This window comes from Choristoneura fumiferana, chromosome Z, assembly GCF_025370935.1.
Source record: "Choristoneura fumiferana chromosome Z, NRCan_CFum_1, whole genome shotgun sequence".
Lineage (NCBI taxonomy): Eukaryota > Metazoa > Arthropoda > Insecta > Lepidoptera > Tortricidae > Choristoneura > Choristoneura fumiferana.
In genome coordinates this window covers 32611239-32639080 of record NC_133472.1, presented here as the reverse complement: position 1 = coordinate 32639080, position 27842 = coordinate 32611239, and the positions used below count along the sequence as shown (strand labels likewise).

The following is a 27842-nucleotide window of genomic DNA, read 5'->3' as shown; positions in this document are numbered from 1 at the left end:
ATACAAACATCACACCATAACGAAGTTCGGATTCCGGAATGATCATTCATTTCATTTCATTCATTTTCTTTATTCATTCCTTTCCTGCTTCGCTTTGCAGGTGTTGTGTTTGACGTAATTTGACGGATAAACCGCGGTTCGTTTCGCGTATAAATTATTTCGTAATTTATTTGTGATTTTTTTCTATAAGAGTAATTCAAAACGTAGTCGTAATCAATAATACGTTTTAGTTTCGGTGAATTTTTAGGCTTCTAGCTTCTATAATCATTTTGTTTATGTTCCACATTGGAGAATATGAGTAAGTATTGATTTTTATTGAAGGTAATCCTAAAATAAAGTAGAGCCACTATAATTATAAAACCCGGTTATTATTTTTAAGCATGTAACTATTATTTAAACCAGTATTGATGCTGAGCTGTCTGTGCCCTGTAATGTGCGCTGATTGAATTACTTACTCTCAAGTTATCCTGCCCTTTCTAATCCAAAAGGTGCCCTTGTTAATTATGTTAGAATGCTGATTGATATGATAAATGCGTGATTTTTTTTTAAATCGGAATTGCAATTAAGCGCACACAACAAGCTGACTAAGCTCAGCTATTTAGTGACTTGGTTTCTAGCGATTTTATTCAGTCGGAAGGTTCCGACGTTGGAGATTTGAGATAGAAGTTAAGTTGTAACGATACGTACGTCTTTAAATGCCTGTGCGATTATTTTTCTATATATGTATTATAATGAGAACATTACGACGTGCCTCTGCTGTGCTGTGCTTTGCATTACGCGCGCGAAGCGTGGTGCGGAGACTGCGGGGTGAAAGCGCTAATGTCATCGGCACTGCCGACTTTCTCCAAAAGGTCCATTACAGAGAGCAAACTAATATCCAGCTTCCACTACCAACAAACATATTTTTTTCTCACCTCTTGTTTTGCTACTTTCTTCATTATTATGGGCTTACATCAATATTATCTAAATAAATAATATTTTAGTTTAATCGTAATTTTCTAATCTACATCGAAACTTTCTATTGGATCCAAGAACAAAGATTATCCGACTTTATTATCATCTTTAACCCAAGATTTTGTATATACTTATCCAAAAACAATATTACTTATTATTTGTGTTGAAAATATAGTAATGTAATTGAGTAGAAAAGGGCTAGGGATGTTGAAGACTATTATATAATCTGGATATTTTTGTATTAAAAATTTACATAATTAATTGATTTAAATGTATACATAAATTAAATTTTTGAACATCTATTTTTGTTGATGGCACTTTAATTGCATTGCCATGGAATTTAAACACAAAACACATACCAAATGACATGCCAATCAGACCAGTGGAAATAAAAAATCAGTTTCCCAAAATCAAAATCCCATCCTCGTCGCCAAGCCAATACATTCACCTGGAAAAGTTTTCAGGACTCGGGAAACAGTAAAATCTGTCTGTTAATTTACATATGTATATTAAAAGAGATACTGGACTGCAGACATATCATAATTTATGATTTTTTGTCTACCCTCCAAACTTATTTGTTTATTATAGCATAGACAAGTTTATTAGTAAAGATTCAAAATATTCCAAAAAGTGATTTTTTTAAAAGGAAGGGGGCTAACTTGATGCTTATGCGAGATGCATGCCAATAAGGCCAAGATCATTAAATACCTTTTTACAAGCTCTTCTTTAACTTAACATGTTCATTACTTTAGTACATGTAATATTTCTGTAAAAATTGTTGTGCTGGTTATAAATTTCCTTATATTAATTAAAATTAAAATTAATCTATGTTAGTGGTGACCTTTAGTTTGAAATGTAATACCAGATTATAGACAAGTATATAGTTAATGTATGAAATTATGTAGATACACTGCAATTTCACTCTGCTGCATAATATGGCGTATACGCCGACTATTCATTAAAGTTAAGTTATAAATGCATGATTTGCAGATTTACAAAAGCACTGACCACATTATTACGAACGTGAAGATAACCGCCTTGTTCCGCATTTAATCCCATTCTCTTTGGCGCAGCGTCTCGTGTTTTCATTGTTATACAAGTTATTTACCAGCATTAGTGGTTTATTGTTATGATTCCCATGCATGCGTATATAAATATCAGTCTTAGGCTGCGAATCCACCAGAGATGTGCGAGGATGCGTTGCGAGAAATAACGCTTCATTTACCTATCCTTGTGCCACTGAGCTGCAGGGCTACTACGAGACTCGAAGTTCGTGTCGTGCGGTCCCTCTGACACTTATACTATTTAATACAAGAGCGAGAGCTACCCCACGACACGAACTTCGAGTTTCGAGTTTCGTAGTAGCCGTGCTGTTTCCACTAGAGTAGTAGTAATAGGTAAATGAAGTGTTTTTATTGGTTCATGAAAAACACATTCCTTGCAAGGCAGCCTCGCCCATCTCTGGTGGAAACGCAGCCTTTACGCGGCTTCACTCGCGTTAACAATTAGATCTGCCATTTGAATTGAAATCTCAAATGTCGCAAAAAAATTCAAAGTAATTTCGTTACATTGCATAAAATCACCCATGCCAACCCATGCCAAATTTTGTCTCATAATCTAACTAATATTTCACGATTTTATAAATCGCGATAGATAACAATAATATTGAGGAACCCTCCCTACGCGAGTTTGGCTCAGGATCACATTTGCCCGATTTTTTGTCACGTTATGAACTCCATGCTACATTTATTATTTATTCATTTGCGTAAATAAAAATTGAATAATATTTCATTCAATAATGTTCGCGAATCAGAAAATACCAAAATAATGTCAAATAAGAACATAATATAACAAATAATAAACACCAATATATGAGTACTTACAGTGCATATTATTATCATACTAGTAGCATACGAGTATATACATAATGGCAAATTTGTAACTCTGCTAACGTTTCTGATTTGGTTACATTATTCATACCTACTAAGAAATACATTTTTACACCTTGCAAAATTTTCAAGCATACGTAGCAGTTTCATAGCTGGCGTGCATTGACCCAATAAATATTGTGTACATTTATTTACCTACCTATACGTTTATCACTAGTTTTGGTACTTTTGGTAAACTATGTCATACAAGTATCATTTTGTATTAGTGTCGCGTTGTAGTAGTGTTAGTATTACATATACAGGGTGGAAAGTTGAGATGGGGCAGCAATACTGGGTTAAGACACTAACTTTAGTTAAAATGTTGTTTTTAGTTGTCTACACTGTTTAATTTTCTTTAAGCATAAAGGATTCATATTCGTAAAAAAACAACATGCCAAAGTTTCACTGTAAATTAGTACCCTACAAACTGTATGAAAAAGGTTTTCTTTGATTTGTGGGTGTTCTAGTACTCTAACCTTAGTTGGTCTCAAAGAGTGTTTTAATCCTTGATAGTAATGGGACCGTTTGGCATTAAAAAAAAAAGTTAAATTGTATCGATTTTCTCGCTGACTGTACATTTTATCAAAAATCTGTGAATGTCGATTGTCATCATTTAAAAAAGTTAGTAAAGATCATTTTCGCGTAGCAGCAAGGGATCTAGTAGCTGCCCTTGCTGCCCCATCTCAACTTTCCACCCTGTATATGTTATGGACCAAGTGATTAATAAGTAAGGGCATTATGAATTTGACAAGCTATACCGGGCAAAGAGATAATTATTATCTAAACTTCATTATTTATGACATTGTCCGGACATTATGAATATTGCTACATGATCGTTGAGCAATTTGATTACAGCCGATTTTTGACTTGCTGAAGTCTGATTCATTCAATCGGAAAGTAGAAAGCAGCGAGAAGGAGCGTATTAGGTTCAACTGCGACCAAAACAAGCCAGAACTAAAGTGTACCATTAAGATAACTTAAATCAGAGATTTTGATAGATTACGCAAAAATAAAAAAAAATAGTAATGAGACATGTTTTTTTTTATTAGGTACTTTGCCCAATAGGCAGGCCCCTCTTCCCCACTGGGCACACTGGGCACGTGCCCAGGGCCCCTCAATGGATTGGGCCCCCCCTAGCCCCTACTCCATTACCAAACGATAACCAATACGAGTAGCTACACAACTCTCGCCTGAAAATCAGGGTTACCGAATGCATGCAGCATGTGCCCAGGGCCTCTGATAGGTGAAGGACGGCCCTGCCTATAGGGGGGGATGAAAGACATTCATAGTACATTAATCCGGTAGCGGGTAATTTAATTGAATAGTAATTATTTATCAAACTTCCATCTCAATATTGGTCCTTGAAATTACATAATGTCATCCGGGACACGTTATGAAAAATGACCGATTTATCACTTGGTCCACAACATCTATACATACATACGTATCTTTGTACTTGTGAACAGATTCAACACTAAATGTTATATAAATAAAGAAAACGGTTAATAAAAAAATCGCTTGAAAAACAGGACTTACCTTTTTACCTACATCAATGTTTTGTGTTTCGTTACGTAATTCGGCGTAAGTTTTGCGTTATCTTTACACGTATTTGTGTAATTAAAATGTTAAATGTGGTTTAATAAAAAAATAAAACAGACCCCAAATAAGTTTTTGGTAAACTACTGACTGTACTTTTTGTTGACTGACAAATACCAAATTTAAAGTCGATGCCATTAACCGTTGATGAAATCCGTCCTGTGGAGACAATCCTCCTGGCTGGACTACCAAGACGTCACTACAAGATATTGTATTGTCATTGTCGCGCGATTTACATAAGTAGGTATACCAAATTTCAAGTCGATTCAACTACTGCAAGTTGGTCGAATTTAACTTGCAAGATTTGATTACCTACAGACAGAAAGACGAGGGGACAGGTGAAACTAAATAAAAGCTTGTAAATAAAAAAACATTAAATTTAAAAAATCAAAAAACCCGACTGCCTTAAAAACTAAAAGGAACCTTAAATGAGGTTCTTGACAGAGTTCTAGACCACTAGACTTATTTTCTTCCTTTTAGTTTTTAAGGCAGTCGGGTTTTTTGATTTTTTAAATTTAATGTTTTTTATTTTATACTTTTTGATATTTCTGTGAAAATGGTAGATTAAAAGTATTATAACCCATATATATTTAGAATGGGCTAATTATTAGCTTTCATTTGATTCCCATATTATTACAACACAAAATATTTTGTTTTATTCCTTCGCCATATTTTTTTTCGCAGACGCCATATTGAAATATTATATACCCTATGTCACTCCGACAGTTATGACGAATCCAATGATACCTCATATGTTACAATCCGTCCAGACGTTTAGGCTGCAGCGAGAACCAAAGAAATGGACATACACACCCACATACATACATACATACATATATACGCTCGAAAAACATGACCCTCCTTCGGGCCGTCGGGTACAAACAATTTTAAACAAAAAATAGAACCGACTACAAAAACTTGAAAATAATTTTCTACTAAGTTGAAGTCGGTGCCTCAGGCACGAGCCAGCAGGAGTAATTAAAGCGCAATGACTATTTCTCAAAAAGCTTTCCATTTTCAGTTGTGACGCTATTTCACCACAATATGTAAGTAATATTGTTTTTAAATATATACAAAACCTTGTGGTAAAAGTGATTAAAAGTCAGATATTCTTTGTTGTTGGATCCAATAGAAAGTTTTGATGTAGTTACAAAATTACGATTTTTTTTCATCACAAGATTTCGTGACGATTTCCTGACGTCAAGAAATTTAGGATGTTTTATGTAGTTTATGTTTTATGATCTCGTCCTTAGGGTTAATAATTTCTTGTCAATTACATGACGGGACAACTTTTTATGAAATACTCCAATACGAGTAGGTATATATATAGTACGAAGGTGAGGATGACGACTATAATTAGTTCCACTCCTGCTGGCTCGTACTGAGGCGACTTCAGTCAACCTAGTAGAAAATTAGTTTCAAGATTTTTGTAGTCGGTTCTATTTTGTTAAAAGTTTTTTTTTTTGAGTGGGTACCTACTTACATATGTTTTACTTTATTATTATAAAAAATCTTTATTTCTTACTTTTCAGTGATTTGTTACCAAAGTACATCTCACAATGATTCCATTAAGCCCAAACACGGCTTAGTAACATTGTTTTTCGACTTATGACAGAATTCCGTTTTTTTTAAGTTGCTTAATATACCAAAACCTTCTAAAGGTAACAAATACTTTTCTGTCGGTACAAATCGGTTTAGAGCCAAACGCGAGATAATCGCGGAAAAACATGCACATATACAGGTCAAATTGAGAAACTCCTGTTTTATGAAGTCGGTTAAAATTCCAAAATGTTCTGCTAAATGTAAAAAAATACTTTTCTGAAACCGCTTTAAAATCGGTTAAGCCAAACACGAGATAATCGCGGACAAGCATACATACGTACAGGTCAAACTGAGAACCTCTATTTTTTGAAGTTCGTTAATAAACCTCAATACATCAGTGAACACGGCATCCACATCCGATTAAATTAGCTTGAACAAAAGGTAGTACAATCCTAAAATGGCTATTAGCAAATTTCAACTTTGCCGGATTGCTTTGGATGAACTCTGAAACCAATCCTTTTTTTGGGCAGTCGTCGCAATCCTAGAAATCTGAATAAAACATTCTCAAATAGAGATAACTTGTTCTATACTTAATAAGTTCTTCACAGGCACCATCTGATAGTAGAAAATCCGTTTATAAACGACCTTCACCGAACTGGTTAATGGATGAAACGTATTTTATATTACATTTAATAAGTCAATAAATATATTGCATAATGGGTTGTCTAACAAATTTCAGTCCAGGATATGATTAATTAATAATTAAAAAAAAAAATTTAACGGTTTGGTTAATGACAAATTCCATACTAATCGAAAGTATGAATATGCAAATGTTAGGTTGCCTATTTTTTTCCCGTCACAACTCTCGGGTAGGCAAGGTATAAACAGGTAAATCGATACTAGTAACTTGCACCGGTCTGGTTAATGAATGAAAGTTACATGAAAATAAAGATTATTTCATTACGAACACGGTGGCATAGGGTTGTCTGCGAAAAATCAATCCTGAATTCCGGTTGTCGAATTCTAAAAAGTTAAATATTGCTGCGGCAATTATTATATACTCTGTGGCTGCGAGTGAATATGTGCGACTGAGAGGTCCCAACCAACCACAAACGTTAGTTTGCATATTCATACGTTCGATTGGTATGGAATTTGTCTATTCACGAAACCGTTAATTTTTTTTTTTTGAATTATGAATCAATCATATCGCGGACTGAAATTTTTTAAACAACCCATAAGCAATATATTTATTGACATATTAAGTTTAATATAAAATACGTTTCATCTATTAACCAGCTCGGTTAATTACGGCACCACTTTTAGACTATGAGTCAATATAAAAACGTCACTGATAAGCTTATCTTAACTGTAAGTTAAGAATGTAATGACAGCAATAGGTGCTGTAGCTGAGCAAATTAAACCTACTTTGTGCATTCCAGTCCAACTCGTTTTTAATAGACAAGGCTAAGAGTAATAATCACATTACAAACTGATTATGCTCCGTGTAGGTATAATGTTTTATTTATATATCTGTAATGTAACATTGAGGAATAAAAACCATCACCTTGCCGATATGGTAAGAAATTAAGTTATGTATGGAAGTACAAGTTAAGTCTTCAATATTGTTATAATATTTATCTTAAATGCCTAGCCTACCATATCGGCCTGTGCCGGTCCGATGGACTTATTTATGGTAGGAAATTACGTCACAGGTCTTCAATGTTTTGACTCCGACTTGTAATAGATTTATGAAACGGCCAAGCTATACTTTACCAAGGTGTAGGTTAGAAAGCAAGGGCCATAAGGAATTTGATGAGTTTTTTCACTGCAAATGCGATATGAATGAGCTTGTGAGTCTTGGCCGCCAATTTTACAAGAAATGTTTTTGGTGGGTGGGATTTAATAATTCTTTAAAACATTTAAAATAAGGAAAAATTTAAAAATACTACCTTAATGAACATGTTTGTTTCTCATACATACAGGACTGAGACATCACACACAATTTAGGATATATATGTACATATATCTATGTAGTAGGTGCTATACTAATTCACTTTTAGCCCGAAAAATAACCATGTTTAAATATAAATTGGTTTTGTCTTGCCTGGAAAAGTTACAAAAAAAATGCACATAGCCGCAAAAGGGGGGGGGGGGGTTATCACAGCCGTCTCTAAATTCTATTTCAAATAAAGCGCTAAGAAAAGCTACTATGTACATAATTATCTCGGTCTCTACAAGTACGTACATTCCCAATAAAAAAATCATTATAATCATGAATTCTTACAACTGCAAAATATTAGTCGATTTCGTAACAGGTAATGTAAGCCCCGGCGGATTTTAGTTAGTTGCGTTAATATAATAAATCTGTAGAAAGTCCGTGTCTGTACATTAGAAATGTTTGAGAAAAACTGTTACTAGGGACCTATATTAGCGCAATAGAACCCAAAACAATGATTTTTAGAATTATCGTCTGTTTGCCTGTGCGTTTGCACACGCTAATCTCAGAAACCACTCAACGTAGAAGGATGCGCTTTTCACTGATATGTTGTCCTTGCCTTGAATTAACATTTAGTGTTTATTTCATTCGAATTGGTTTAGAAATAAAAAAGATGTTAATTTAAAAAAAAAATAGATTTTCTCAGGCATCAACGCTCCTTTTTTAAATTATTTTAATTTATAAATAAATATCGGTTACTTGATCGGTGCAGGTCCAAAACCTATAACTTATCCTGAACAGTTGCCATCAGATATTTCAGAGCGGCCAAGGTGACCTAAAATATCGAAATATGAACTCGAACATCTTGAGGCCGCTCCAAAATATCTGATTGAAGCTGTACTAGATAAGAGCAGTCGGCGATTCAATTCAGTTTTTACCCGACTGCCCGAAGGAGGGTTATGTTTTTCGAGCGTATGTATGTATGTAAGTATGTGAGTATGTATGTATGTGGGTATGTATGTCCATTTCTTTGGTCCTCGCTGCAGCCTAAACGGCTGGACGGATGGTAAAATATGAGGTATCATTGGATTCGTCATAACTGTCGGAGTGACATAGGGTATATAATATTTCAATATGGCGTCTGCGAAAAAAAATATGGCGAAGGAATAAAACAAAATATTTTGTATTGTAATAATATGGGAATCAAATGAAAGCTAATAATTACCCCATTCTAAATACATATATATGGGTTATAATACTTTTAATATACCATTTTCACAGAAATATCAAAAAGTATAAAATAAAAAACATTAATTTTAAAAAAATCAAAAAACCCTACTGCCTTAAAAACTAAAAGGAAGAAAATAAGTCTAGTGGTCTAGAACTCTGTCAAGAAGCTCATTTAAGGTTCAACAGTCGGGCGGGACCCATTCAAATCGTAACCAGTTCAAAAAATCTTGGTAATGGGTCCCGACTGTTGAACCTTAAATGAGCTTCTTGACAGAGCTCTAGACCACTAGATTTATTTTCTTCCTTTTAGTTTTTAAGGCAGTCGGGTTTTTTGATTTTTTAAATTTAATGTTTTTTTTGTTCAAAGCAATTCAACTCCATCCAAAAGTAAAAATGATAAACTACTAATGAAATTAAAGATAAAAACTAAAATCCAGATTCTCTTTAAAATAAGGTAATGGCTTTGTGATATTATCATCGAATAATTATTATTCTGTTACAGGCGTGAAGGCATGATACAATAAGCAGTTATTCATCGTGGGCACAAAATAAGGTAAATCTTAGTATTATCGAATGCACTAGGTGGAGGGAAACCGTGTAATACGTGTGTGTGAATTTGACTTGTTATTTGATTCATGCGAATGTGTTCAATTTGTTAAAATATATAAGACGGAATACTTACCGTAAAATTCAAATGAATCAGTGGATTTCCAACTATGTTACGTTATTTGAAATGCGCTTCTGCACATTTGGGGCAGTTGACCGTTTACACGTGTAGGTATGAGTATGTAAGAATAACCAGGTTGGCGAAGCTTATTTAGCCCGTTGACATGTACACATGTTAGGTTGTCTTTTAAATTGTCTATAATATTAGATAGAGATTTAACTTGTCATATAACACGATGACCGTAGAAAGTTCATACTAAAGTTCATTTCTCTAGAAGGAGATGGAATGCAAACTTCTTTAGCTTGTATCTTCCTTTTCAACAAGTATTGATGATTTTCAAGTAAATAAAAAATAGGGGTCACTCCATGATATACATGCAAGTCAGTCGTGCAACAAGGATAAACGTTTTGCATTGCGATTATTTAAATAATGAATCACCTTTAGTTGACAATACCTGAGCAAATCTGTATGGTTATGGCTTATGGCATTGTAATGGGAAGGGAACACAGGTCACAGCTCATTACAGCTACCCAGCACCCGACCAGCACCGCCTCGCCTCGAGCGTTTAGTATTCTTCATATGGATTTGCATGGGTATGCGCTCACAAGGTACATCAACTCCGTAGCGTAACTCCGTAAGCTCCGTAATACATGTATTAGTTCCTAGATATCGCTTAAAAATTGCACTTTTCAAACAAAAGGATGCGTAGTTTACTCAGCATAATAAGTCCTTTTGTGATTTGTTATAATAACTTATAATTTAATTACCTACTTCACAATCTTTGTGGAAGGTTCTTATGTGTGTTTCAAGGGCCACTTGACCACTGGGTCATTATTTATTCTGGCGTTTCAACCGCCTCCATTTTTGGCCACATTTTGTTATGAATTGACTGTAGAATTTAATGACATTTTAGATTGTTTTTTGAACAGAACTGTATTTCCACTAGATAACCTGGAAACCGTAACAGAATCTTTTACCACGTCAAAAATAATGTGCCCACGTAAATGAAATAAAATAAACGATCGAATAATGACTCCTCTTTGTCTCATTAACTACTTACATTTTCCAAGTAATTGGAAACTGAGGCCTTATTGTCTAACGCACTTGGAATCCCAACCGTTTTCACCACGTGATTCTGTCACACGGTATAAGACGAGGGTTGAAAGAGATAATGATTGCGATCGCGAACGTAAGCGCGTCAGACTTAGACCATACAGCCTCTGATTTATTGATCGCTTGTCATAGATGGCGCTCCGACAAGAGACGGCACCGGCGCTCTCGCCGCCGCTGCTGCACCACTCGGAGTATCACGGGGAGGGGGGCGCGCCGCCCCTGGCTACCGAAGACTTCGATGACTTGGTAACATACTTATACAAATACTGAATATCGTCACTACTTTGAAAAAATCGCATATCTCAAATCAATACGTCAACAAAATTGACTCTTGAAATAAAGTTCATAAAGTTCACTCAGTAAAATTATCGATTTTGATATACGGGCTTTTTTAAAAGTAGTGACGATATATAAGTCAGGGGTTTTCAAACTTTTCAGTTTGCGGCGCAAATAGGCTTAGTATTTCGTCACGGTGCTCTTGCAGCTACACTAGCTAGTTGAAATAAGCAATGATGATTTTCGTTACATCGATTGGCAAAATACCAGTACGTCTTACTAAAACATCAAAGGTGAAAGCTATAAAAAGCAGGCATAAATTATGGGTGTTAGATTAAAAACCTAAGACAAAATAAGTTAAGATATGCATAATGCTGTACACTAGCAGACAACGGAAATAAGTCTGTTTTCCCTACTTTAAAGCCGTTACTGGGCAACAGTTTTTAGAACACCAAATCACGTCTGACTAAATTTGAACCTAGACCTCCGGTTTGCAAATCCAACAAATTACTGCTAAAATGAGTGTGGTATACTCATATGGTTATACTCATGACAGAGCTATCGAACCGATTATTAAGCGTGAAATTTAGGCTGCTGAAAACACACGAAAAACTCTGAAACACACGTTTTCCCCGAGATAAGGTCAAGCCCAATCGATGATTCGCACCCAAAAGCCCCCATATAGCAAATTTTATTAAAATCGTCCGGCCGTTTCCAAGGAACCTTCAATAAATAAATAAATACGCCTACAAGAATTGCTCGCTTAAAGATAGGATTTTGTGTAGGCACTGTCGAGGACAAATTATACAGCCATAGCGTCAAATATACGTATACCTTATCGACCTTATGGTTAGTGCCATAAAGGTGTAAATATATTTTTGATGACTTGGGAACGTACATATATTTATGACCTTGGCTGAACCTTCTTCACATCTTGAGCGAAAATGCCGAAGAATATAATTTTGCCTCGGTCTAAAACATGTTAAATTATTCTCAGGTTTTTTAACACAAAATAAAAATAAGAATAAGATGCATACATACGACTCTTAAAGTTGGCCTTAGTAGTAAGGTACCTACATACTGGCTTTAGTTTAGACGGTGAATATATGAATAAATTTACAAATCAGATGAGTTCATGTATCACATCATAATTAAAAGTATCTCGTTTCACCAAATGCTTTTTACTTTCCAGTTATGTAAGCTGTTTATCCAAATTTAGCATTTCTTTGCTACTTCTTTGAATGACGCGCGATAATATCAAAACAATGCAGAGCTATTAAAATGCGCTGCCCACACGAACATAGATAGTGCGATTCGGTAACACCTACACGATATTACAAAGAAATCTTTGCTAAAACTCCTATTAAAGTAATCTTTATGTTTCCGAATTAGCACAACTATGGGAACCACTGTCCATCAACATTAAATTTCTTACGAAAATACAAACTGAAACACGGATGCACATAAAAAAAACCCAGAAAAAGAGACCAGCGCTGGGAATCGAACCCAGGTCCTCAGCATTCCGTACAGTAGCTTGACAGTCTTAGGGATGGGTAAAAAATATTTTAAAATACTAACTAAAAGTCGATAATTTTTCTTTACTATAATGACAGTCTATGACTTTAATTAAACGTGTTTATTTCGTAAAACAGTACTAATTACAAAAATAATATGTAAATATTAACATTTTTAATTTTTATAAATAAAAAACACTTCAATTAAACCCAATTTATCTTAACTCTATTCATTTTTAAAAATATGTCTTATAATAATTACTAAATACATATTATTAATATTTAGTACCTTATATATATTACGAGACCTATTTCTAAAATGAAAAAAGCTAAGATACCTATATTGTGTTTAATTTAAGTTATTTTTACTTACAAAAATTAAAAAAGTTAATAGTTGTTTTGTAATTAGTATTGTTTTACAAAATAAACACGTTTGATTAAAGTCTTAGATTAACATTATCGTAAAGAAAAATTATCGTCAATTTACTTAGTATTTTAAATTATTTTTTACTCATCTCTAAGACTGTTAAGCTACCAAATAGCACCTCCGATAACGGGGTCTAGTAATTAGGCCTTAAAACACTCATGTGATCCTTTTATTAAACTGCTACGCCTCGTTTCATAAAACCACACTCGTGTTTTAAGGACCCTTATTACGTAACAGTTGCATAAAACTACTATTTTAATGAGCTCCCGATATTACAATGATCACACACAGTCTACATCCTGTAACAACACACAATACCGTCACAGGTATATGAAATGTAATTTACAGTGAATCATCAAAATTTGTCTGCTGTGTTTGATTAATCATAATCCCACAATTCATCATTTATGCGTCTGAAAATCGTAACCTCCATGTGACTGACAAACTGACTGGCTTCAGTCAAAATTTTAACATCTAAATTGTAAAGAAATAAATATCCCAAGAAAATTTAAAGATAGAAATTGATATCTCAATGAGGTCGAATGATGTAATCCATTTGTGTACAGTAGTGCGATGTATGCACCGCAGTAGTAGGTACTAGCCTGCTACATTAAAGTACCTACGACCCAGTTAAAAGGCATGTCGTGGTTAAAGACACATCAATGTAGTTGACGTGTTAAAACTCGTTAAAATTGATAATGATGACAATAAATAGGTAACGTATTTGTTTCAGGATGAATTTGAAGATGCAGCCGAAGAGCCGCTCGAGTAAGTCTCTCTTTTACCTGATTGGCCGAAGGAGGGCTATGCTTTTCAAGCGCATTATCTATGTATTTTCATCCCATTCCATTCAATATTTAAGATTTAGGCTGCTTTTCCACCAGAGATGTGCGAGGAATGTGTTTGTCATGAACCATTAAAAGCGCTTCATTTATCTATCCTCGCTCCGCGCAGCTCTAGTGGAAACAGTTGACCGCTGAGCTAAAAGAAGCGTTCCTATTGGTTCATGAGAAAAAATCCTCGCAAATCTCTGGTTAGTACGCATAAGTAGAAATTAAGGTTCACTTCTGTTACTGACTGTAAGTGCAGGGCCGTATTTAGAGGTCTGGAGCATGGGGCATGTAGCAATCAAGGCAGGACCCTAAGACCAAAAAAGACATCAGAGAAAAAATCAAAAAAATGGTATACATAGGTACTTATTGTTTAAACCTCTCTTGTCCTCTAAATCCGGCCCTGTTTACATGTGACTTTATTACAAACGATGCCGGAAGTGATAAGGCCACGTTATTAAATTATATATGTTCTAACTGTATTCTGTACACATAAACACAACAAGACGGCAGTTTCTTATAAATATAATGTTCCGTTTCTACCATTCTCGTAAGCAGTTGATATTTTATAAGCGCCAGACCAACGTTTATTTCTATTTTTTAGTAATGTCATTCCATTAAATTTGGGGTAGGTATAAGGCGCACAAGCAAGTAAAGCGAGCGAGTATGCTTGTAGTTCGAGGATGTAGGTACCACCTATTGGCTTCCTTGTAGTAGAGATGATCTCTTTAATCACAAATACGAAGATATAAAGAAAAACTGTCAAAATAGTTTATTCTTATTCACAAAGTATCTACAATCTAAGTTAATTTTGTGTATCTGTTATAGTCATATTTGTCAGTTCGATTGTTCTACTCGCACTACATGCTGAAAAATCATAAAAACCTGAAAAAAAAACAGTCATCACTAGTTTATACAGGCAGCGCGTGTGGAAAAACATTAGTAAAATAAAATTTTATTTACAATCGTGCTGCCAAGTAAATTTATATTTGTTATCAGTGAAACTTCCTATTTTTTTCCGATAGGTACATTTAAAATCGATCAATTGGCGTTATTATTCAAATCAAAGTCGAAATCAAAATATCTTTATTCAATTTAGGCTACCTATAACAAGCACTTGTGATTATGAAGGTCAAAAAAATCTACCTCCGGTTCGGAAAAACCTCTGTTGAGAAGAATCCGGCAAGAAACCCAACTCAAAAAATCGATCCATAATACAGGTAAAGCATATACTTGGTCGACTATACAATCTAGTGCAGTTTGCAACACGGAAGTGTGGTGGTGACCGTTAATAAAGTATTACTATATACGCAAAATAAGGTATCGTGGAGGACTTAGCGATGCGCTGGACAGGATGCTCGTGGCAAGCGTAAGCGCCGATTGGCGTGCGGGACCACATTCGCAATTTTAACTGTCAACACTACACTTCCATTATCGCTACAGAACACTTATTGTGCGAGTCTCACTCGCTCTTGGCCGTTTTTTACTGCATTTAAGTATATTATCATTTACCATCACATATCAATTTAATTTACAGGTATACAATGGATCTGCAGACAGCGTTTGAAGAGTGCGAAGTAGCCATGCGAAAATTCTTTAATAATGATCTGGTTGGAGCGTCGAATATAATGAAACCTTGGTTAGTGTAGTGTAGATTATAGTATTTATATAGTATATTGTACACTAGCCTCTACCCGCGGCTTTGCACGTAAACCATCAGATCCGAGAGTTTTATTGAAATTGCAGGATATTATTAAAATCCCATGGGAATTTAAAAAAAGTACCTACCTATGCTTGAATGTTGCTTGAAGAACTTTTTCAGGATAGAAACCGAACCGGTATTCTTCACGCAACGTGCGTGTTGTTTAAGGTTTTAAAATTTTATCCCGTGGAAATATCGGGATATAAGTAGCCTTTGCATTATTCCAGAAATCCAGCTAAACCAAATTTCATCCGAACCCGTCCAGTCGTTTTGGCGAGAAAAAGTAACAAACACACAGTGACATAGCCCCATACCTACTCACAAACTTTTTTATTTGTAGAATTACGAAAATACATACTAAGATAACCTCTCGAGTGTACGTACGTCAATTGATGTTTGTGACGAAGTCAAATTATGACCACATTAAACGGTTTGTTTATCGCTAACTATTTTAAGAGGAAGACATCGAAAATATCTATAAACTTAATTGATACCTATTAATTAATAAACTAGTTGTGGGTGAAACACACCAAATATCTACCTATATATTAGAATAAGGTCAAAATATACCATCAAAATAAAATATTGACGTCATCGACCTTAAAAGCGGTATATCTCCGCACTCCGCACTAATTGTCCGACCGTTGCTGTTTATTGATCTCAATCTCTGGCTTGTGATTGTGATTACATTCTCGCAGCCGTGTGGACTTCTGTTGTCTTGTTGTATTGTTAATCAACATATATAAAATCAACCAACCTGTAGCCGTTTTACCTAACGTTTGAGCGCTCGCGATCGCATTGACCATCTCTTTCTAAAATACCTACATTCATTTCCGTGTGACAGAAAGAAGTGGTTAAACCGATCGTGATTCCAAGTGCGTTAGATAATAAAGCCCTCTGGATCGCTAGTTTTAGGTAGTTCTAACGTTAATTTTCCATGGTTCGTGATGTGCCGAATGTGCAGATCAACAGAAATTTATATTCCTAGTAATAAGTTCATTCGTGATTCGTGAATTTTATATTTAACTAACTGTTGACCGCGACTCCGTCCGCGTACAATTCGTTTAAGTACCATCAACCAAATAAGTGGTCTATCAATTTTTAAACAAGTTTCTATCAAGTTTCTAATGAATATGTCGCTAAAGTCGAACTTTCAAGTTGACAGACACGTCTATTCTATCATATCTGGCTGATATTGCTATCCCGCGGGAACTATTTATGCTGTTTTCCGGGACAAATACTATCCTATGTTCTTCCCTGGGACTCAAACTATCTGTATAACGAATTTCATCTAAATCGATTCAGCGGTTTAGACTTGAAAAGGTAACAAACAAACAGACTGACAAACTTTCGCATCTATGATATTAGCGGCATGATGCTTTTACATCAAAAGAAGGTTACACTTTATGTCATTTTCGACTCGGAAGAAGTAAATTTCATTGAACGATTAAAATTGTGTGATTTATCTCATTTATCTGTAACTTACAGCTTGAAAGAAAGAAAAATATTTTATTGACGTGAACTGTCTTAACCTGTTTTGAGTTAACGATATGCTTATAGGTCGTGTTGCGAAGTTGTTTTTATGTAGTTTCCTAAAAACATGATACCATGTCGTAAAACTGACGTCAATATGAATCATACTGTAAGAGGTAAACGTGTCTTCTAAATAGAAAAAAACGTAGGTATGTTTAATATGATAATACGGTATTGGACAACTCCTTAATTTGCTATTATGCTTTGCTACAATGTTTAGCGAAGAGAAATATTTATTCGGTTGCAAAATTGGATTCATAGCAATTTATTGAAAACTCTATACATCTCTTTTTCTAAAACGCTTTTCTCTATGCAGCCAGTATGACGCACGAACACCAGGATTCAAGTTACCTATGTGTTACTCGTAGTTCAGTCAGATATCCAGCAGAGAGACACACTGTCGCTTATCTAAGTTATCTACCTAAAAAATGTAGTGAAATGGAAATAAAAATAGGTAAATATGTTTTCTTTCATTCCTCGTCTAAAACAAGTTTTTATTAATACGATATGAAACTAAACACTAGGTTCAAACAGTTTGTTAAATTAAAGATGAAACTGGCCCTTATTATTCTTTTAGTACCTAGTAGGTAGTTTAGGCAGATGGGTTCCCTGTTTTGCATTTAAAATGAAACGATGTGTTATCTGTACAATATGTTATCGATACAATCTGAAATCACCGACAGTATTTCTAAGTCTGCAATCTCAGTCTGTCCCTGATGGATGATTTCTCTGGAATAAACATATAAGTAACTAATTTTATCCGTCGATAATATAATTATGACACGGATGCAAATCGATAAGGAACATTTGATATAATTTGATTTACTCAAGAAGTTAACTTTACAGTTATTCATTGGGTCAGGTTAGGTTTATTTTATAACACAATCGCAGAAAGTATAATTCTTGTGTAAATTGAATAATATCCAATTTAGCGTTGTACCAAATGCTACAGTAATATCTAATGTTGTTCTGATCTATCCTTACACACCCTTATGATACATTTGAGTGGTTTTACTGTCCTACCAGGTGCCGTACGTCATTATACCACAGCTTGGGCATGTCGATATTCGAATTCATCCCAGCCATGCTCACGTTCGACCACGTTCAGATCAATCGCACCCTGGCAGCGCTCAAAGTGTGCATCGGCATCTGCAACCAGCACAGGAGAAATTACTCTCTTGTCGAGAGCATTGGCACTATCATAAGAAAGGTATTGCATGCGGGTTATGTAGTTGTACGGTCAAAAACATAAACATATACGTTACCAAGACGTAAAAATATCTATACACCTTTATGCCACTAAACATAAGGTCGATGTTTAGGTACATACTCGTGTTAAAATACTTGGTCATGGAATTATTAACAAGCTAGCACTGAGCAATTACAAAGATATAATGAATTTGTGTTTTATACAATCTAACCTTAAAAATATGCAAGCATTTTTATTATAAATATTTTGACTATGTTAACTAAACACTTACTTGCTGTTAAGTTTTGCTTCCAATAACGTTTCGAAACGATCTCGACATCTCGCCCTGCAATTCGAACATTAACTGAGTCGTACCAACGCGCTTCAGAGACATGTCTGCCGCTCGTGGAAATTCGAACATGCCTTTTACAGATAAAAGTTGTTAATAATAACTGGCCCTAGTATGCACTGGACAGAGAGCAGTGGAAGTATCGGAGGGAGGCGTTTGCTCAGCAGTGGGACAGAATAGAAATATAACATTAATTAATAATATTTTAACTTTTACGACGTGAACAGCCGAACTTCAGCACGTACACGGACCTAGAGGCCCATGCGGAACTCTGCTACGCGGAAGCGCTGCTGCTACAGGCCATGATGACTATCATGGAGGGCGAGGACCTCACTGGCCTCATTAAGGGTACCCTCAAAGTCAAGAACTGCTACAATAGCTACAAGTAAGGAGCCCCTAAGTACTAAGCATGCATGCAAGCGAAACTGCTGCACGAAACAAGCGAACTACTATTCCATTCTTACGTGTAAAGGGTGCTAGTCCACCAGAAATAACGATGTTGCTGATGAAGGTTTTTCGACAGGCGAAATATCGTTACATGACGTTAGTATTGCTTGTGAGTAACAAAAACTTGAAGTTGAAATAAAAAATACAAAAGGACTCCATAAAACAATCTCACTATCATGGACACGTGGTAGTTCTAGGACGGTTTCAGAAACGCTTCATTTACTTATCCTTACGCCGGTCAATTATTTCCACAAGAGCTGTGCTGAGGATAGGTAAATGATCCTATTCTATTGAGAGAGAGAGAGAGAGAGAGAAACATTTATTTACACATATTCGATACACATAAAAATACATTAGATGGAAAAAAAATAACATCGAATAGTATAAAGTGGACCCCACTCAGCATAGTGTTTCGGCAAGTATTTTCAGTGGCTATTGGTTCATGACAATCACATTCCTCGCATCGTATCCTCGCACATCTCTGGTAGGAAAGCAAGCAGCCTAATTTAGGCCTTTCTTAAATTACATGTAGGTCTAAATTAAAATGGTGTATTATTTTGAGTTAAATGCCGCTACCGTGTACAGTTGAAGTCAAAGATATCTTAACATTTTACTACCTTGTCGCTGTCACTTCGTGTTTGAACTTTTGTATAGAATTGACGAAAGACATCTCTATGCTTAAAAGTACCTGCTCACAAGGTACTAAAGTGTAATAGTACATTACTGTAGAGGCCGGGAAGTAGGGGGTTGCCGGCCAAACAGATAAAGACGGCCGAGCGTAGCGAGGCCGGATAGGGATGCGAGGCCGGCAACCCCAGGTTCCGGCCGAGATTTGTATAGTGCTTTTCTCAAACATTACATGAAATAAAACAAAATAAAAACAAGAAATGAAGCTGGCGGGACGCTAGTCTAGTCGCGGGGTTGTGTGGCTGGTGGCGGCGGGCTGCGGGCGGTGTTGCTGGGCGTGGGCCGCGTGCGTGTCGCAGAGCGCGCGTTCTAACAAAAGACTGTCGCATTGCCGGCCAGCGGCCTGCAAAGTTGTATGAAATCTCTTTGCAGCGGGATACTTCTCATCTCAGCCTATTATTTGTAACATAACGTCAATATTTCATGTCATGTTTGAGAAAAGGTATTTTTGACCTCGACTACATGTGTATGGGATGGTTTTGCTTCCATCTTCCATGTCTATGGGATGGAACAAGCACAAACGTATTGCAGGGACTGCGCGAAGATCCTGGCGCGCAAGCAGTGGGAGAGCGAGAGGTCGCGCGTGCACTTCCACAGCGGCGTGCGCCTGGGCACCGCCACGTTCAACGTGATGATCTCGCTGCTACCACCCCGTATCATCAGCCTGCTAGAGTTCGTCGGCTTCTCTGGAAACAAGGTCCGTATACAGAGTGCCCCACGGCTATGCCACATGGAGTGCAAGTATCCTAAATATTCGAGATGCACAATTTTACTGAAAGAAGACTTCATTTTTATTTTTTAAACAATTTCATCTGCATTCAAAGTCATTTTAATAATCCCCTGTCTGAACCAGGAATCGAACCCACCAAATAGCAAAAAAAAAATCTGTATTTTTGCGTCCTATAACGGTAAACGTACTCTCTTTTTAACTATGCGTTTTTTATACGGTTGGCATCCAAGATCTACCCTCAAAACGTTGTGCACTGGTCTCCTTGAAATCTTCAGGTCAGCAGCTTATTTTCGAATAGAGCGGTGATTTTCCGCCGAACTCGCTCTCTGACAATTTTTACTACTCTATCGGTTCTAGCTGAATGTGGCCGACCGGAAATTTTCCTGTCCTCTACGGAAGAGGTCTCTATACCTTTTGATTGTGGTGTTAACTAGATTCCGTTTAATTCAAAGGGGTTTTAACGCCTTGAAGTTTGCGCCTGGGCCGTCGCCATTGCGAAATTTTTTGATAACCGTTTCGCGATACTGTTTCATCGTGGATTAAAAGCAAACCACAAATATCTTGACGATTGAAATGATTGCAATTTGTTGACGTTAATATATTTTATTAATTAAAATAAGAATATGATGGCTTGTAGTCCGTATGTCTTTAGGGTCAGTGCAAAAAGATGTGTATCCGAACTTATTGGACACTACACAGATACGAATAAGTTTTTGTTAAAAATACCATCATATAATGTTGCATTGTTATCAAACCTCCATTATAAGCATATACCAACATATCGATCCCGTGGTGATATCGGGATAAGGCTACGTTTCCACCAGAGATGTGCGAGGAATGTGTTTCTCATGAATCAATAAAAACGCTTCCTATCCTCGCTTAGCACAGCTCCAGTGGAAACGGCTTAACTGCTTTCGCATTTATAATATTAGTAGGATTAATTTGAAGATGTTCTTGTCAGCAATACGGCCTGAGCGAGCTGGTGGCGGGCATGCGGTCGGCGGGGCTGCGCGCCGTGCTCTGCGAGCTGACACTGCTGGCGTACCACCTCGTCATCTGCCACTTCATCGGCGCCAGCGGCGACCTGGACATCTGTCAGGAGATACTCGACAAGGAGCTCAAGGTACCAACGGCATGCCACAATCGGGTAATATATGTAGCTATAAGAGAGTTTCTGAAGAACTAAATAAATAAATATTAGTAAGTAGAACCTTAATTAAATCATATCACCCTCACGCTCGTTTGAGTCAAGTCAGTTTACTCTAGAGATGGACATTATTTAACTTCACCGTCACCGGTTACAGTAACCAGTGACGTGACGAGTCACCGAATCACTGTGATGGTGTGTGGTGATTTTTGTAACGAGCTTCTCGTGTGGTGATGATAGTTTCGTTTGAACGTCATAGACGTCACGGACGGAACGAAACGAATGGCACGGATTCACGTTTCACTCTTGCGACAAGTCGTGATTTTTATAACGAGCTACTTTGTTTGTGGTAATGCGATTTTCGTTTCAACGTTATAGTCGTAACGAACGGAACGAATAGCATGGAATGGAGTTAAAATTATAGCCGGTTACCCTTACCGCTGTATTTAAATATTATTTGTATTGCAATAAGGTATAAATTAGGTTGATGGAAGAATCCTACTATATTAATTAATAAATATCATAAAGTATCAGTTACAGTTACAGAACTTAAAGTTTAAATTAGCCATCATGAAGTAATTGATATGATTACAGCCAAAAATCACGCTTGTGATAAATAACGTCATAGCTCAATAGGTTATTACTAATTACGATAAATACTCAGTTACAGTGACAGTCACAAAACGCGTCACCGCACCGCGTACGTACAATGAAAGAAACTGGTTACTAAAATCACTGGTTTTAATAACTCCATTCCATGCTATTCGTTCCGTTCGTTACGACTATAACCTACTTTCCTGGGTAAAAAAAATCTATTTAGTCCGTCACCGTAAGTTAAATTTTAAGAAAATATTGAACACGTATTTTTTCTTTTATCATTATCAATTAAACAAAAAATTACAATGATGAAGCGCTATTCTCCTTTCCGACCTCCTGTCTGCTATTTTAATTAAATTGTCATATTGTGAAATAATTAATATACTGTTTTCAGTTGTATCCGGACGGTGTGTGGTTCCTTTTGTTCAAAGGACGACTAGAGTTGATGCGAGGCATGTTCAACCCGGCTATAGTCACGTACAATGTTGCCATCGACAGCCAAGACATGTGGCTGCAGTTCCGACATGTCTGCTACTGGGAAATTATGTGGGTCAATGGGTAAGTGTGTGTGTTTTTTTTATTTTTTTTTCATTCCGCTTTAGTTATGTTAAATTTTATTGGTGTTTACCTTCATTATTTTTCATATTAGTTTAAGTTCCACTTGACGTGTACTTACTAGGTATTGCAGATATGATAATCGTTTATAGTATAGTGTCTGCCAGATATTACTTTGTATGTTGCTGATGTGTATGATTTTTGGAAATAAATTATATTATTATTATTATTATATATTTACTCATACATTTTAGCACAGATAAAACCCGGCCGGGGCAGATATTTGTGTGAATAACACGAATGTTTGTTCTCGGGTCTTGGATGTTTAATATGTATTTAAGTGTGTATTTATCTATATAAGTATGTTTATCCGTTGCCTAGTATCCATAGTACAAGCTTTGCTTAGTTTGGGACTAGGTCAATTGGTGTCAAATGTCCCATGATATTTATTTATTTTATTTATTCATTTAGATTAAAACAATGCAACCAGTTGGCGATCCGTACCGTTTAGACAGAGAACGGCTTCACCTCAAACTTTCGTGTTGATGGAAGAACAAAAAATTGCGTTTTGATCTCTTTTATCGCTGTCCCGTGGGAAGCCACGAGATTTCCTCAAACATCAAATTTCTTTAAAATCTCCATAATCATGTCATTTATAATAATTAGTAGGATGTCTCAGATACAATTTTGTACGGTACAGTCCGGTGCGCCGCAAAATTGTGTTGTTTGAATCTGCTATTATTGACTGGCCCTCGTATGCAGTGGACAGTGAGCAATGGAACTATCGAGGGGAGACGTTTGCTTAGCAGTGGGACAGAATAGGCTAATAATATTATTGAATACAGGAAGCCGTGATGGCCTAGTGGTTTGATATGGGAAACATCAAACCTGTACAAACTTGCGAAGCAATTCCATGGTGTGTGTGAAGTTCTTAATCCGCACTGGGCCCGCGTGGGAACTACGGCCCAAGCCCTCTCATTCTGAGCGGAGGCCTGTGCCCAGCAGTGGGACGTATATGAGATGTTGATGATTATTGAATACAGGTTGAAGATGGAGTGGCGGCAAGCAGCGTCGTATGCCAACAGGCTGATGGAGGAGAGCTCGTGGTCCCGCACGATCTACACGTACACCAAAGCGGCGCTGCTGCTGCAGCTCGGAGATGCGATGACGCCGGCCGAGCGCCAGCAGTGCACTGAACTCATGAGGTATCACCACGTAGAAGAAAGAAAGATATTTGTTCATTCGCACAAAAGACACAAATACAACAAAATTTACAGAATTACTCACAAATAAAACAAAAATTACAAACAGGAAAAAAATATAACAAAAAATTGAACCGACTACAAAAACCATGAAAATAATTATCTACCAGTATAAAGTCGGTGCCTCAGCACGAGCCAGCAGGAATGAACCTATAGTCGTCTACCTCACCTATATATTTTACTATATATTGGACTTCTATCACTGTACCCTAATGAATGAGAAAGCGGCCCTAAAGGTTGACGGAACTGACTCTTAAACTAATGTTGTTTATTACAGGAACGCGTCGTACTACAAGCAGCGTATAGCCGGCAAGTCACTGCCGATGGAAAAGTTCATGATCAAGCGGTGCAGCCGGTACCGCGCGCAGGGCGGCCGGCTGGTGCTGCCCGCGCTCGAGCTGCTTTGTTTATGGAACATGTTCCAGATCCTGGCGCGGGACGAGCGCGCCGCGCAGCACGTGCTCAAGGTGAGGGTGACACTATTTACCGGCCCGGATAGTACCGACCCGATATTTCGAGTACACGCCCATACATCAAACCGGCAAGGTGACACACGAGCCATGCATGTAGTAATGCGTAGAGTACGTCACGTTTTTGACTATTATAAACCAGGTAACAGGTAAAATTGTTGCGCAGTAACAGCGTTAAAGAAGGGCAAACAGACCTGTTTCCATTTTCTGCTAGTGTACAGCGTTAGGCTGCGTTTCCACCAGAGATGTGCAAGGAATGTGTTTTTCTGGAACCAATAGAAATGCTTCATTTACCTCGCCTCGCTCCGCTAAGGTATTTCCACTAGATGTGTCCCCATCACACGTATTGCTATGAAAATCGACATCATTTAGTTCCTTGTCACAAATCGTCCGACCCTTAAATTAAATGGTAGACGTAATTTATGGATGAAGAGTATGAACAATCCGATTGTTTGTTCTCGAGTCTTGAACGTTTCATATGTATTTGGGCCAATCAACTTTTTTACCGACACTAATGTCCGCAACATTTTTGAAACATTTGCAGATTTTCGCAAGTAAACATGTTTTTTCTGTAATTTAATAGATGGTGTACATGAATACATGCCATACTACGTAAGTTCAACCTATTAAACCGTGAAATATCTTGTTTGGTAACGCAGGAGACGCCCAAAGTGTCGGTAAAATAGTTGATTGGCCCATTTACATCTCATCTAAGCCTTGCTTAATTTGGAACTTTATAAATTGGTGTCCATTATCCCATGACGATGTTTGTTCCAGTTGATAGAGGCGACGCGCGACGAGCTGGAGGGCGGCGGCGGCGCGTGCGCGACCGCGGACAACTTCGCGCTGGTGCGGTATCTGCACGGCTGCTGCCTCGCCGCCATGGGGCTGCCGCGGCTCGCGCTCGACTCGCTTGACTCTGTCATGCAGTAAGCCCGCGAAACCATACAAAACGACATATCGTCACTACCTAAAAAAAAACTCGTACCTCAAAATAGTCAATTTTCTTAGTGAACTTTATGAACATTATGTCAAGGTTCAATTTTGTTGGTATATTGATTTAAGATACGAGATTTTTTCAAAGTAGTGACGGTATAGACGCTGTAGATAAAAAAAAAACTTAAGAAGATGATCTGTTGCCTGTTGTTATGTAGTACTTGTATAGTAGTGCACAGAATTGACATGGGACTTAAGTCATTTTTTGAATATGGAACGTCGACTTATCTATACGAAAACGTTACTACTACATACACTATTCACATAGAATAGATCATCTTCTTAAGTTTTTTACTTATATTTTTTCCAACTCAAATGCGAATTACGAATTTATTAGAGCATATTCGACTTATATACCTACAAATAGTTTAGTAAATAAATAATCTATGGAGTATCTTCGAAACTAATCTTCGTAACTAATCGTGTTTTTAGCTCTTAGCAACTGTGGACAAATATGTACCTATGATGAAACATATTATCTTTCATCTAAATCTCAGGATCTTCTAGTAAATTTTTAGCATATGTTAAGATTAGATTTATTTATTACCTAATGAAAAAATACATTATAAATACATGTCACGTAATTATAGAAATTCACAAAAGGATCGTCAAATTGTATAAAAAAGAAAAATAACAATAATAATAGGTATATGATACTGGAAAATTACAATACATTGTCAGCCAAAATAAAATTAGAATTAAATTTAAAAATAATAACAATAATAATCAAGGGTAAAACATGGGCAAAAAGTTAAAATTACGTACAATGTCAAGACGATAAAATGAAAATAAAATAAAAAATTAGTCCACAACAACAGGACAAAATATGTCATATGTATTTAAAAGTGCATTTTTTTTTATACATCGCTGTCAATTTAACGCATTCGGTTCTTTGATCGCTTATATTTATTATTTATTTATCAATAAAAATTACAGCTTTACAGTTTCAAATAACCAAATGGCATGATGTAAAATTTAAAAATTCAATGAACAATACAAATTGGGTTTTGTATTTATTAGCAAACTCGTTTTGACTGGAAATCGATCGTTACTATTCAGATTGAGGAGCGAAATCAAAGAGGACACTTTTCTGCTACCGTACACGATGGCAGAGATCGCCATGTGCTACTACCACCTGGGAGAGACCGAGCGCGCCGGACAGATCCTGCACGACACCAGGTAACCTATCTATACTTATATTATAAAGAGGAAAGATTTGATTGTTTGTTTGCATTGAATAGGCTCCGAAACTACTGGACCAATTAAAAAAAATCTTTCACTTGTGAGATAGGCTATATTTAAAAAAATTAGGGATACGTACTAAAACTTCAGTCATGTAAAAAAATAATCATATAAAATGTCTTTCATCGCATGCGCTGCGAAAACGATTAAAGATAGAACAAGAAAATGTTCTACAATATTAAAGAATATATCAATATCTACAAAAAACTTTGCGATTTACTTTACTTTTTACATTTTTAAAGTTGATAGGAATGCCGACTGAAATCGGACCATATTATTCATACCTTATTTGTGTTTCAATTACCTGTACATTACTTTTTGAATTATTCAAATCGGACGTTCCATTCAAAAGATATTACGAATTTAAAAATACTCGTCTCAATCTAACCAAAAAATGCATTTACATCGACGCGCCCCGACTTCGCGCGGGTCGGGTGTAGTTTATGGGAAATGGAGCTGAAAAATGTGTGTGAAGTGCCCTTGATTAGAGACATTTTTAGGGTTCCCTACCCAAAGGGTAAGAACGGGACACTATTACTAAGATTCCACTGCCCATCTGTCTGTCACCAGGCTGGATCTCATGAACTGTGATTATCGTATCGCTGTAACAATAAATAATAAAAACAGAAAAAAAATATTCAAGTGGGGCTCCCTACAACAAACGTGATTATGATTATTTTTGTCGTTTTTGCTCGATATTAACACCAATTTCAACATTAATAACCGCAACATGTAGACGCTTGAAACATTCACAGAATATTTATTTGTATATTCACTATGAAAAAATTTTAAAAAAATTAAAAATGTTTTTATTACTATAAAAATTAATAATTAAATTTAAATAAAATAAATATTTAATGGGACCTCCTTTACAACAAATGTGATTTTTTTGCCGTTTTTTTTGCTAATGTCTAATGTTAGAT

The 27842-nt window shown here is 36.3% G+C and overlaps 1 protein-coding gene across 1 annotated transcript; it reads left to right on the top strand.

Annotated features, from left to right (window-relative positions):
* LOC141434808 (tetratricopeptide repeat protein 39B-like) lies at positions 1-26886 on the top strand. Its single transcript, XM_074097255.1, has 14 exons — positions 1-298; positions 9689-9739; positions 11099-11212; positions 13917-13951; positions 15551-15652; positions 18275-18458; positions 19014-19171; positions 20452-20617; positions 21612-21773; positions 22789-22952; positions 23993-24154; positions 24489-24678; positions 25459-25610; positions 26737-26886. Exons 3-14 carry the CDS (start codon positions 11099-11101, stop codon positions 26858-26860), a joined length of 1713 nt encoding a protein of 570 aa, XP_073953356.1. The 5' UTR covers positions 1-298; positions 9689-9739; the 3' UTR covers positions 26861-26886.
* The last annotated feature ends 956 nt before the right edge of the window (positions 26887-27842 follow it).

Excerpts from the sequence above, each read along its gene's own strand:
- LOC141434808 (XM_074097255.1), top strand. The coding sequence starts at position 11,099 with ATGGCGCTCCGACAAGAGACGGCACCGGCGCTCTCGCCGCCGCTGCTG. Across the intron at positions 13,952-15,550 it reads GCAGCCGAAGAGCCGCTCGA|GTATACAATGGATCTGCAGA; the intron begins GTAAGTCTCTCT and ends TTTAATTTACAG. Across the intron at positions 22,953-23,992 it reads GAAATTATGTGGGTCAATGG|GTTGAAGATGGAGTGGCGGC; the intron begins GTAAGTGTGTGT and ends TATTGAATACAG.